The 12205-nt window shown below is 41.6% G+C and overlaps 1 protein-coding gene and 1 non-coding gene across 13 annotated transcripts; both read right to left on the reverse strand.

The window, feature by feature from the left end:
* Positions 1 to 600: 600 nt before the first annotated feature.
* Positions 601 to 9188, reverse strand: LOC141751261 (uncharacterized). Of its 12 annotated transcripts, none has more exons than XR_012589936.1 (8): positions 9099 to 9188; positions 6211 to 6288; positions 5252 to 5455; positions 5038 to 5163; positions 4621 to 4746; positions 3851 to 3922; positions 3560 to 3758; positions 601 to 816 (listed from the first exon to the last, which is right to left on the reverse strand). XR_012589936.1 is itself a non-coding variant. In XM_074607727.1 (4 exons), exons 1-4 carry the CDS (start codon positions 5527 to 5529, stop codon positions 3752 to 3754), a joined length of 537 nt encoding a protein of 178 aa, XP_074463828.1. In that variant the 5' UTR covers positions 5530 to 5750; the 3' UTR covers positions 601 to 3751. The 12 variants fall into 12 exon arrangements, 1 of the variants encoding a protein (XP_074463828.1); XR_012589937.1 differs by lacking the exons at positions 6211 to 6288; positions 9099 to 9188 and adding exons at positions 4048 to 4099; positions 5757 to 5841; XR_012589935.1 differs by lacking the exons at positions 6211 to 6288; positions 9099 to 9188 and adding exons at positions 4048 to 4157; positions 5757 to 5841.
* A 2639-nt stretch (positions 9189 to 11827) lies between these two features.
* Positions 11828 to 11934, reverse strand: LOC141751423 (U6 spliceosomal RNA). Its single transcript, XR_012589985.1, has one exon. It is a non-coding gene; the product is annotated as a U6 spliceosomal RNA (small nuclear RNA).
* Positions 11935 to 12205: the final 271 nt, after the last annotated feature.

The raw sequence follows: 12205 nt of genomic DNA on the forward strand, positions 1-12205 counted from the left end.
AACTTTCCAGGATTACTCATACTTAGTAACTACAAAACAAATTCAGAACTGCCAACGCTATTCTGTTGAACTTCAGTTACTGAAACTACTCCACACTTATTTCATCTTTGTTAAGAAAAGAAAAAATTAAGAGGCATCATTAATCAGCTTAAGTAGTATCAAAAGCCAAAACAAGAGATCACATTATCCAGTAATGAAAATACATTTAGATAAACGACGTAATATCTGATCTCGATTACTCATTTTTTAGAAGGCACTAACACAACACGCTATGTAGTCCAGTATTTTTACCCATCGTTTTTAAGTGCATCATTAACCTGCAAGAATACCTTCCGGTATGTGGGATATGTTAAGTTTGTTTCCTAAGAAAAAGCATTCCCAGAAAGGCAATCAGGATGGAAGCATGCTTGATGCTGCAACTGCTATTAGAATGTTGTTTTTATTTTAGCCTTTTGAGTTTTAAACAAAATGTGAGGAACTCCTTCATTAAGGCAACCTACAGAAAGTTAATAAATTCTGAATAAGCTTGAACAATACCTTTTAGCATTTTGGCTTGTTGTTTCTTGTTGCCCTTCCGAGAACTACATACAGACTCTCACAGTGAAATAATCCGCTCCACGCACTTTATTAATGTTAACATAACACAACAAAACTTTAGGTAATTAAGTTTAATGTGCTGTTCAACAAGTAACATGATTTCATACAACTTACAGTAGTTCTTTATAGTTCACAATACTCTCACAGCAAAATCAAAAGGGAACAAAACCTGCCCCAGTACTGTTATGCAAGAGCTTGATTTTCTTCTTGCTGGTCACCCTGAAAAGTAACACAATGGTAACAGTTACCATGTGACATTTAAATATCTCAATATGAAATATGTTTGCCTTGTTTCACACAGTATGTCTAGGCAAGTACATTCCCCTAATATAACCTTTTAACTTTGAAATAATGGAAAATATTACAATAACTCCATTGTGCTTTTGTATGTGTAATACATATAATCAGACCAACATCTTCTGCTTTTATGATGCATATACATAGGTTTCCACTATAGTGAAATACAGATCAACATTTAGCGTTACAATAAAGTAAATTATTTAATTAAGTGTCTTAGACTAAGCACTCAGTTTTCTGTAAGGAAAAGCAGTGTTACACATTCACTTTCAAGTTACATCAGTGAAGTAACCACAGATTGTGGTTTGTCAGGGGGTGGTGGTGGCATGTGTGTGGTTTTTTTTTTTAATTAAAAACAAACTGTGAATGCTGAAGATCAAAACCAATACATGCAGAGTCTTTTAGTTCAATTAATAATTATTTTATACTTTGGCCAGACTTAGTTGGAATGCAGACTATTCAAAACAAAGCATTGAAAATCAATTTGTTGGTAGAGCACAGGAAGCCGTCCTATGACGCAGGTTATTTCCCCCCCACCTCCCTTTTTCTTTTAAATGGAATTTAAGTTTTATTTTCCTGCTTCTCAAGAAACTCCTCAGCTGTTCACACTAGTGTCATGGTAAGTCTTCAGCGTTTACAGTTTGCTGGATGTTTCCTCAAGATTATTTTCTTCCCAAGTTAGGGAATTACACTTTACAACTGCCTTGACTGGACAGCAATTGTACAACTTTTCAGACAGTAGACTAGTTAAGATAAAGAGAGGTTCTGCAATACAGACTCTTGCAAGATCCCATGACTGTGAGAAAAATTACATCGCAAAAATTGTTATAAAAGGAGTTGCTACTCATTTTAGGAGAGGCTGAAGCTGAAGCCTACCTTCAAAGTAGGGGCTTCCCAACTAATCCTTTACTACTGACTGACACCAACTCATCTGACAAGTTTCAGTTTTCCTCACCAAACTGCTGTGACACTTTCAAGTATTTATTGTGTATTTGTATTCTGTTTCATTTCTTAGTGAACCAAGGCAAAAAGACACATTCCGTAACCAAATCCCAGGAAAGTCAGTTCTATCAGGAGAATCTGTCCCATTGATAAAGGTCCAGCTAAGGGAGTTTTTGAATCACCATCACTCAGAATAATGCAGAAGTAAAAGAATCCCAAATCCCCTAAAGCCTTCTCAAAAGGCCCTATTCAACTACTTCGACTCATCATTCTTCAATTTTAATGTCAGAGTAAGTAAGAAACATTAAAGAAAAAACAATAAATTGTTTATTATCTGCTTTGACAGTTTTGCACTTGTTACACGTAACCCAGAAAAATAATTTGAATCAAGCTTGGTTAGTATTCTAAATGTTAAAGTTGGAAGTTAATAACAGAAACATTAGAGAAGAACTGAAGGTATTCAGGAACCTAACTGGACATGGCTCAGTAACACTTCCCTTTGGCTATGCCCTGCTAATAATACTTCAAATAAGATTTCCATACATTCTTCTCTTCCTGTGTTATTTCAACATTCCAACTCTTCACAAAAGCCAGAGTTCAAAAACTCCATGCCATTTCACCTGGTAGGAATCTTGAAATCCCTGCGACTTGACTCCCTCACTGTTTCTCCACCTCCTCTGAAAGCTAACACCATCAGGCAAGGCTCCATAAACAACACAGAAACCACACATTAACACTTAAATTCACCTGCTTCATCAATGGTGTTCTTGCTCCGTTATCTTTGAGATTTGCAGTTCCTCAACGGTTAGTGTTTAGCCAACCTAAAACTAGACTAGATAGCAGAAGGCCTAGAGTACAACAGCTGCTTTATAACTAGTAATTCAGAAGTTGTTAATAAAGCCCCTTCAACGAGACCTTGTTCTTTTCCTGGCCTTTCATGTACTGGCCCCAGTACATGAAAAGATGTACTCCGTCAGGCCCAAAACAATAACAGCGATGGGAAAATATAACACCCAGATGCCTGGAAAGCAGGAAATACCTGCCTTCATCTCCACCCTTCAATAGGAAGTGCAGTACCACACCTTTAAAAAACAAGAATTAAAATAAAAGTATACATTAACATAACCACTGTTCCTTTCCAAAGGAAAACCACTATCTTCTACAACAGTTAAGAATTTTGCCCACACATCTAAAACACTGAATCAATAATTCGAGCTTAGTCTTACTTTTAAGACCCAAAGTTCAGCTACCAACATGACTGTGGGCAAATCACTCGAGCACTGTATGGATATCCCACAGCTAGTAAGAATCTCTCTATAACATCATCACTCTACCACGCTGCTGTACTGTGGTGTTCAAACACTGAAACACAAAACAATTATTTTCCTCACAGAGAGGTCATACAACTACTCCTGGTAAGTAAATATTCCCTAGAATAACGCAGTATGCCCTAGGAAGTCCGTCCCATGAAAGCCTTCTAGCTTTTTAATCTCTATTCTAATACAACTGTCGTTTCTTAGCTTTATACAATTACCACTGCATACATGCCTGGTCATTTGTCCAGCCTCTTCACATAGATATCGTGAGACTATAGCAAAGCATCATATACCTTACCTTTTAGGGAAGCAGAAAGTTTCTCTCATACCAAACAACTTTTCACAGTATTTCTCACATCTCAGAGGCTGAAATAAGCAATCTATTAAGAACAAATCCTCTGTCTCACCTGTATCAAGTCAGTCCCAGGAGTTCACTTATTGTTGCACTCCAAACTAAATTATATTGCCAGAAAAAAAATGCTATTTTGAAGAATGTACTTGTATTTGTCAGCTTCATCAGCACTGGTATTTATTTTCTCCTGACCTAGCTTCCAAGAATTCTTCTGTGCCACAGAATTGCTTTCAGAACCCCAACTTGTTCACCTACTAAAATCAAAAGTAAGAAGAATTAGGAAAGTCACAAGCAAATACACAGTGAAAAACAAGATTCAGACAAACATGCTACACACATTACATACTTCACCGTATTAGCGAGGGGTTTGGACACACCATGCAATGCCAATGCAATGTCCTAGCTTCTCAGTGGCCCCCTGCACACATTAAAAGATACATTTTTTTAAAGGTCAGATAACTAAGACATGGACAAAATTACAATTATTCAGTAACACTGATGTGGATAATTGAAACCTAAATAAAGAGTAATGGACAAGCATACCTATTTGAGGCTCCTCTGATCTCAACTGTGAATGCCTCAGTTACTGATGACACTGCAGTAAAAGAAATCAGCAGTCGACTGATGGTGTAGTTGCCTCGTTGAGCGCGGCACTATTTTTAGATAGGTTAACACGTCACTTTGTATGTAATATCACTCAGTCAACAATGAAACATTTTTCTTTTGAGAAAGGTTAAAGCACATGCAATTGCACTTGGCTGGAGACTGTACTACTGTAAAAATCTAACTGCTTACTAAAGTGACTGGGATATGTGTAAAGTACTGGCTATTTTCTTGTTCCACTATGAATCTTGTACACAATTAAGGATGGCAGTCACTGAACAAGCAAGTTTGCTGTGTGTACTCCTAAGAGTCTTGCAACTTTTCCAAAATCTCTCTCAGATTCTTGCCTCAGAAGGACTGGACCAACCAGTATGTACCAAGATGTTTTTAGATAATGAATGAGAGCATGAATGATGTGAGTTTCTAATACACAAAATTAAAAGTGATAATCAAAATCAATGCAAAATATTTTCAAATGCAAAACAGGAAAAAAAAAAACATAGTATCACTAACGTGTCATCTGTCTCTGTTGACAAGCAGCCATGCGGCATCTCTCTCTCTTCTTTCACAGTTACAATTCTCACATCTCCGAGCGCAGAACAAGCAGATTCTTTAGACAACTGGTCATCATTGTCATACCTGCAAATTCAACCCAAATTGTTAATTGAAACATTTTCTCTGCAAAAAACTTTTGTTTCTATTTCATCTGGACTAGTATTATGTGCTCAGTGATACAAATAACAAAACAAATACATAAGCTGTTCTACAAAGGCTATCAAATAATCTTCCATTTTAATAAAATTAGCTGTATGCTTTCCCCTTACTTATAAAAGGTCTGCCCCACTTCCTTGAAATGTCAGCTACAGTCTTTTAAAGTACTATCAAGAAAAACATTTCATCCACCCTTCACATAAAAAGAGAGCTACTAACGTTCCGTCAGCTGCTATTAAAGAAGTGCTGCCTGACAACACTTGCTCCTCTTTCACAGTAAGTCTTCTCACGCCCTGGGGAAGGGAACGGATTGGAGCTTTTGACAATGGGTCATAGCTGTCATACCTAGAAAGAAAATACACAGTTGGTATTAATGCTATGAATTATTTACTTGGCATTAGTAAACAGGGGAGCATTGTGACAGTCTACTCACAAGTCCAGTAAAAACCCTGCCACTTCTGCATCATTTCTGAAATCCAGCTTTTCTTTAAGTGTCAACCAGCGGTCAATATGACTCCCCACATAAATCCTCGTTTTCCCCCTTCTCCTATCAAGGCTTTGTTTTCTCTTTTTCTTTTCCAGAAAAGACAAGACAGGCGGCCTTCCACATCTCTTTGCCGGCAGCGACATTGTAAGCCTAGGAGTAACGAGCAGACTGTTTAGTGAGACGCGGCTCGGAGCAGCGGGCTGCACCTCAGCGCTCGGAATCATCACGGCGATGAGAACCCAAACCGCTAGAGATGAGAGCGGCTCCCGCCCGCTCCCGGCCCCGCGCCCGAAGGAAGGCCCGGCGGCACCTGCCCCCCGCCCCGCCGGGGGCTCGGCCCGCTCCCGCCCCGTCTCTCCACGGAGGCGGCTGGGGACGCGCGCGCTTCCAGGCAGGCCCCGCCGCCTTCCGCCCCTTGCCCCCGGGGAGGCCGCTGAGGTCGGCCACTCACCGGCCCCGCCGCACCGGCAGCGACGAGGGGGGAAAATAAACACGGGGCACGTGACCGGCGCGCGCTGATGACGCAGCAGCGACAGCGGCACCGGAGCTGACGGCGTCACAGCTTAGTCCCGCCCCGCGCGAGGAACGGCCTCCTTTAGTATTGCGTCACGCTGACGTCGGCAAGGCGCGCTCCGTGATGGTCCCGCACCGGTTCTGAGGAAAGCGGCTCAAAGCCTGTTTGAAGTGTTAGACCACGCAATTCACTACAGCCGGAAGGGAGCGTGAGGTAACACCTGCTGCTGCGGGTCACGGGAGCCGCGGGGAAGCAGGTAACGCCAACGCACTTTTTAAATATTCATTTAACAACAAACTCCAGTAAATGTGCTACGAACAATAAAACCACACTGGTCTTCCAGCCAACAATTCCCAGCATGAATTGCCAAAATACGATATTACAATTTTACCTTCTGAAAGGCCGTGGATTTGGAGACAAAACCAGAGTCTTCCTCTGCAGAGCAGAAAACGTTGGAAATCTGGATTTCCTGTTGGAAGGGAAATACTAAATCAGTAACACAAGGAAAAATTTGGAACATAAGTTTGGAATCTGTGTATTCTAATAATGACACTGCACACAGCATGCGTTCTGCCAGTTTCTTAGCACTTCCACACACTTCTGCTTACATAAACTGCATTTTTAAATAAATGACTAAAAAGACCAAGGTCACTAGCAAAATTCATGGATAATTTTATCTAAACAACAAGAGCTACAATCATACCTGCCAATTTTTTTTTTTTATTATTTCTACTGCCAATTTTGGTAGACTCACAGGAACGAGTCAAACAAGTTCAAGAACTAGTAGATGACTGGAGACTTACCGAAATATTTATTTGCATTTGCCGAATCAGCTGAATGACCGAAACAAAATCTTTTGTTTGGTTTTTGTCCAACATTTACATAGCTTGAAAATAAAGAACTGAAGAAAAAAGGCCACCATGCCCTGAAATACATTTCACTGTCTTTTATCATTTACAACAACAGTATGTGAACAGATTTTCATGACACATTTTAGTGTGTGAATTAATAGAGAAGTAAGTTCTAAAAGAATTTCATAATTAAACGTTCTCTCAAAATAGCACAAATTCTTAGTGATACATGTACATAAAGGTAATTCCTTGTATTTTACTGTTTTCATTTAAATATGAGATAATTCCTCCTCTATCACCATTATTTCTGTAAAATATACACATGGTCATACTGTTTCCAAGTAAATATGACTATTTATGGGGCTTTTCATACTTAGCTTCTTCTGACTGCCTTCACAAATATAGTTATCGTCTGTCTAAGTAGATAAACATTCCAAATACTGGAACTGTGTTAACCACTAAAAGCTGTTGTGTGCTTATAAATTTCTGTTTATCTTGAAATCACGAAGCTGCTGGGAGAAGCAAGGAGGTACTAACAATGTTTACTTCCACCAAGTCATTTTGAAACAAAAGGAAGTATGCCCCGACTCACCTTTTATGCTAAGTTAGTAAGTTAAGCAAGCTACTGCTGTTATGCTTGTAAAGTTAAAAATAGCATTTAAAAGTAAAGGTGCATGCCTGCGTTCTCAATAATGAATAAATAGATTAAAAAAAAACCCAAAGCTTTTTAAGTTAATGTATCTTGCCATATTTGTGGTTTTTTTCTGTTCTTCTCATTAAGGAAGCCTGCTGGTCAGTATTAATTTCTCCTACTTCAGCTGACTCTGGCTGTGTGAGAGACAGCATGGGAATGCTTTTAATCCCATCAATATTTCCATTAACGCTGATTTTACCACTTGGATGTGCATGTCAGTAAGGTTAATATTTTGCCCCTGAACTGTTTCACCCAAGTCCTTTAATAAACATGCATTCTCAGTACAATGAAGTGTATGTTAAAAAGCAGCAGCAGCAGCTGCCACTTAGGAATGAAATTTCAAAGCCGATACCCCAGGCTCAGCAAAGGTTAAGCATTCCACAGCAATGCAAAGAAATGTATCTGAAGGCACCAGGTGCAGCATGCTGCCTCCTCCTGAACCGCAAGTGCGGTCACACAGGAAAGAATTTAAGAGGTTTATATAGTTCATAGCAGTCTCTCCGCTACATTAGTTAAACTCAGTCACTCCTCTTATCATCAGCTTCTCACTGAAAATCCTGGCTATACTGTCACCTTCCTGCTGATAAATATTTTACTGTGCTTTATTAGTTTCCAGAGCAAACTTCTGCTCTTTGAGCCCCTGCATATTTAGCTTCCAAATGTAAGCACAGCAGTAATGTACCTTAAAACCTTATGAAGCCCACTGGCTCCTGAAGCATGTAATTTTCAATATAAAATGCCCTATTTTGCTATAAGAGTAATCAGTAAACCCAGCAATATGTTAAAATACCCCATTTATTTCATGTTTTATATATATATTTGTGAGACAGAATTGAAAAACTGCTCCCTTGGAAATGCAAATACAGACTTCTTCATATAGTAAGTAATTTATATAGAATAAAAATCATGCAGAGACCAAGTTTATCTAGCTAAGTATCCCATTTCCAGAATGCATGGGGATGCTTGATCTGGTATATTCTCCCAGTTTCCAGTTATCAGTGAATTAAAGACTTTGAAAACAAGAAGGTGGATCCAAACCATTACGTTAAGCAGGCATGGAAAGACATGTGCTCCATGAACTGAATCCCTTTTAGATCCCACTTAATATTTTGGGTTTTATAATATCATACTACAGTGATTCTTTACTTTACTTTTTGAGCCAGTTTTTACAAAAATGTTATTCCTAGACAAAAATTGATTTATGACCCTAGCACAAAGTCATGTATTTCGATGTTCCAGTGCAATACTGATACCCCTTTAAAAAATAGAGCACAGCAGTGACATTAATTAGCCCCCCCACAAAGACCAAGTCTCTCATCATCAAGAGCTTTAACCAGTCTGTTTCCCTTCTAACCTGAAACAGAATCAGTGGCAACTATATAAAAAGAAAACTAAGAATAAGATGGAAAAGCACAAGATTTATCACTACACAATTCATTCCACAAGACTCTTTGCTTGTGTTAAAATCCTTAATGCTCTCATAACAACACAATTTATTAAGAACAGGATACAAAAGATAGATTGACACAAAGGTTTAAGGTGTAGACTTTCAGAAAGCATGTTCATTTTCAAAAATGACTTCTCAGTCATTTGGGCCTTCATGATACAAAACAGGAACTAGTATATTCTAAGTATATTTAAGAAAAATTAGCTGTACAGAAGTCTAGCAAGACCTGCATTCTCACTGCATCTTGATCTGTGTGAACAAGCTAATACAAAAGTAGAATTTCTTACGTTTATCAATCACTGCTGAAGATGATTCATCACATCTCAGTTCTTTCACACGAGCTTCACATCTTCAGTCTTTCATCAAAGTTGTCATATCTGCAAAAAATTAACAATATTTTTTATATTAAAAAGCAACTAAATGATGCTGCATAGCACCTAACACAATAAAAACTTTCATGCAGAAAACTTGAAGTAAAAAAAAAGTTTGAAGGAACAGTCAAACAAGTGAGGAATAATGGTTTAAGGTTATGGTGACAATGTTTAAGATAGAGTGTACTGAGATAATGAAACCTAGCAGGAGTCTCAAGGAAGGACGGAAGAAGGTTGGAAGTTACAGACATATATCACACAGATCATTGAAAAGTGTCACATGCATCCTTGAGAACCAGTATCATTTTCACCCTAATTAGCCAAGTCCCCCAAATTTGTGCACTGAAGTTGAACTGTCTCATTATAATCTCATTACAATGTGAAAACCACACCTCCTAGCTAGAAAAAGCCCCCTATCCAAATAAGCCTCTTGCTTTCTGAACATCACAGTGAATTTAAAAGGAGCTGTTTTAAGTTGAGGCAAGAAAGAAGCTAGCCAATGGCTAGCCGGGAGGTGAATATTAGATACAGCTGTTGCATTTAACTGTATAAATACCAACCACGATTTTAGCTGGGTGTGCTAGTTTTGTGGAGTTACCACCCATCTCCATGCAGACATGAAGTAAACAACTATCTCAACTCTGTGTGTTGATAGGTTTCTTGCACACTGGGTAAAGAACCCAGAACTGGAACAACACAAGCAGAGTAATCAAACCAATAAGGTAGCACATTTTCACTACAGCAAAACACTATCTCTAACAATAATTTGCTTCATGTTTCCTATTTTTACTTTCTCCCCCTCACCATCTGCTTCTGTTCTGCTTTTTCTTCCAAAAAGCATCCATCCACCTCATTTAGCTTCACTCACCCCATCACAGAATTCAGATTGAATAGAAACAAAATTCCTAATGCCAAAACCAAAAAAGCACTGCCTATTCGTAAAAGGCCTTTTAAAAATAATTCATTTTTCTTACAGTAATTTTCTGTCTTTAAGATAAATAGCCCATGGATTCAATGCTTTGCTACACACATCTTTAAACAAGGGAAGTTGAGGTATTGGGCCATCGGTACCTTTGGATTGTACCTCTGCCTTCAGTGCTGCCATTTTTGCCAAATCCTCCCGTTCTAACAGTTTAGCAAGCAGCTAAAGCTTTTTGCTGTTTTTACAACAGTTCTAACTAAATGTAAAAGTACTATTTACTGCACCAACACAATATTTCCACCTCTTTATGCTGTCACACCGCTAGTTTGATGGAGCAGGATCCCACTTCTGTCAACACGTGAGCAGAGATTACTTGGTTAACTACACCGCAATACCACTTCTGGTTAAAAAATTCAAGACAGTGAGAGGGCTTGCTTTGCTTAAGAAGACCCGCACAAAAATAAAAACATTTGGGGGCAAAAATCCTGACAGGGATGCGCAACAGGGCCTGAGGAGGCCGCAGCTCCGCCTGTGGAGCTCCCCCAGACCCACGGGGCGGCAGCCTCCCACCGACACCCGCTGCCCACACCCCGGCGAGTCAGGAGCGGGAGAGCCGAGCCCCGGCGCGGGCCGACACCGCCTCAGCACCCAGCCTCGGGCTGGCGCTTCCCGCCCTCATGGGGCCGGGCCGCCCCCGCCACGTGACACGGGAGTAGGCGCAGCGCTGATGACGCCACAGAGCCGCTCCTCCCGCCCCTGCCTGAGGCGGGAAGGGCCGCGCGCCTGACAGCACCGAGGCGGTGGCGGGCGCGCGGACGCGGGTCTCGGGGCGGCCCCGGCCCAGCCGGCGCTCCTTCAGGGCCGAGACTCCGGGGTCCGTCCCGCAAACGTCCAGATTCACTCAGTGAGGCAGATGGAATTGGAACTAGGTGATCTTTAAGGTCCCTTCTAACCTAAACCGTTTTATGGGAAGAGGCCTGCAATTATTTACAAACAGAATGAGAAGTAAAACAGCACGTGTGCATAGTTGAGGCGGAGAGTGACACGGATTTTCTCAGTGACAGCATGAGCTGAGTCAGCGCTGAATCCAGCACGGACTGTGATGGTAGGAGTGGGGAACAGAGAGAGAGAAGGCTCTTTGCAACATGTGGCATCCAGCGAGCAGGAGAGGCTTTTCAGTGCCAGGACCCACACTGTGCCGTGTCCAGAGAAAAGAATGAGAGAGAATGGAACATGGGAAACAAAACTTGATAAAATACAAAAAGGTAGTGGCCAGTGGCATCAATGTCCTTTGAGTCCTGAGGCAAGTCCTTGGAGGGCCAAAAAGCTCATGAGAGACTTTCTAATTTTCTGAGTGATTTGTCTGCAGCAACCATAGTAAATTTGTGAAGTAGTATTGCAGTTGGTGCAGGGGCTAAAGAAAGCTTGTGGAGCAAGCTGTGTGTTTAGCCCTGAGCCTGAGGAGCTCGGCACGAGGAGGAGCCCCACACAGCGCAGGGAGGATGTGGAGTCAGGTAAGGTGCCCTCACAGGAGTACCTGGGCTGCAGTCCCTGTCCTTCCAGGTCAGTGGGCACAGGGCAGGAGGATTGAAAGGAAGGAGACACGAACCAGAGCAGTCCCTACCATGCTGACTGTACTCTGCGGGGGGCGTTGGAGGGTTAAAGGGTGGGAAAAAACTATGGAACTGCTCTGCGGGGGGTGTTGGAGAGCTAAAAGGCGGTGAAAAATATGGAACGCTTCACGAATTTGCGTGTCATCCTTGCGCAGGGGCCATGCTAATCTTCTCTGTATCGTTCCAATTTTAGTATATGTGCTGCCGAAGCGAGCACGAATGCTAGTGCTTGTCCTGGACTATTTATAACCCCAGAATCTGAGTCCCTGGCGGACAGGGTGACCCCGGTGTCCGGGGAGCCGCGGCGGTGGGTTTGCGCAGGGGCCGTACCGCGGTATCCCGCGTCCCTGCTGCCCCGGCGGGGCGGGGGGCGGTCGGCGGGGGGGGGCGCAGCCAGCGGAGACTGTGACCCCACTGCATGCAAATACGCGCAAAGCACTCTGGGGACGGTGAGCAGGGGCGGCAGGGCGGCTCGGGTAGGGCTAAGG

This window comes from Larus michahellis, chromosome 14 (assembly GCF_964199755.1).
Source record: "Larus michahellis chromosome 14, bLarMic1.1, whole genome shotgun sequence".
Lineage (NCBI taxonomy): Eukaryota > Metazoa > Chordata > Aves > Charadriiformes > Laridae > Larus > Larus michahellis.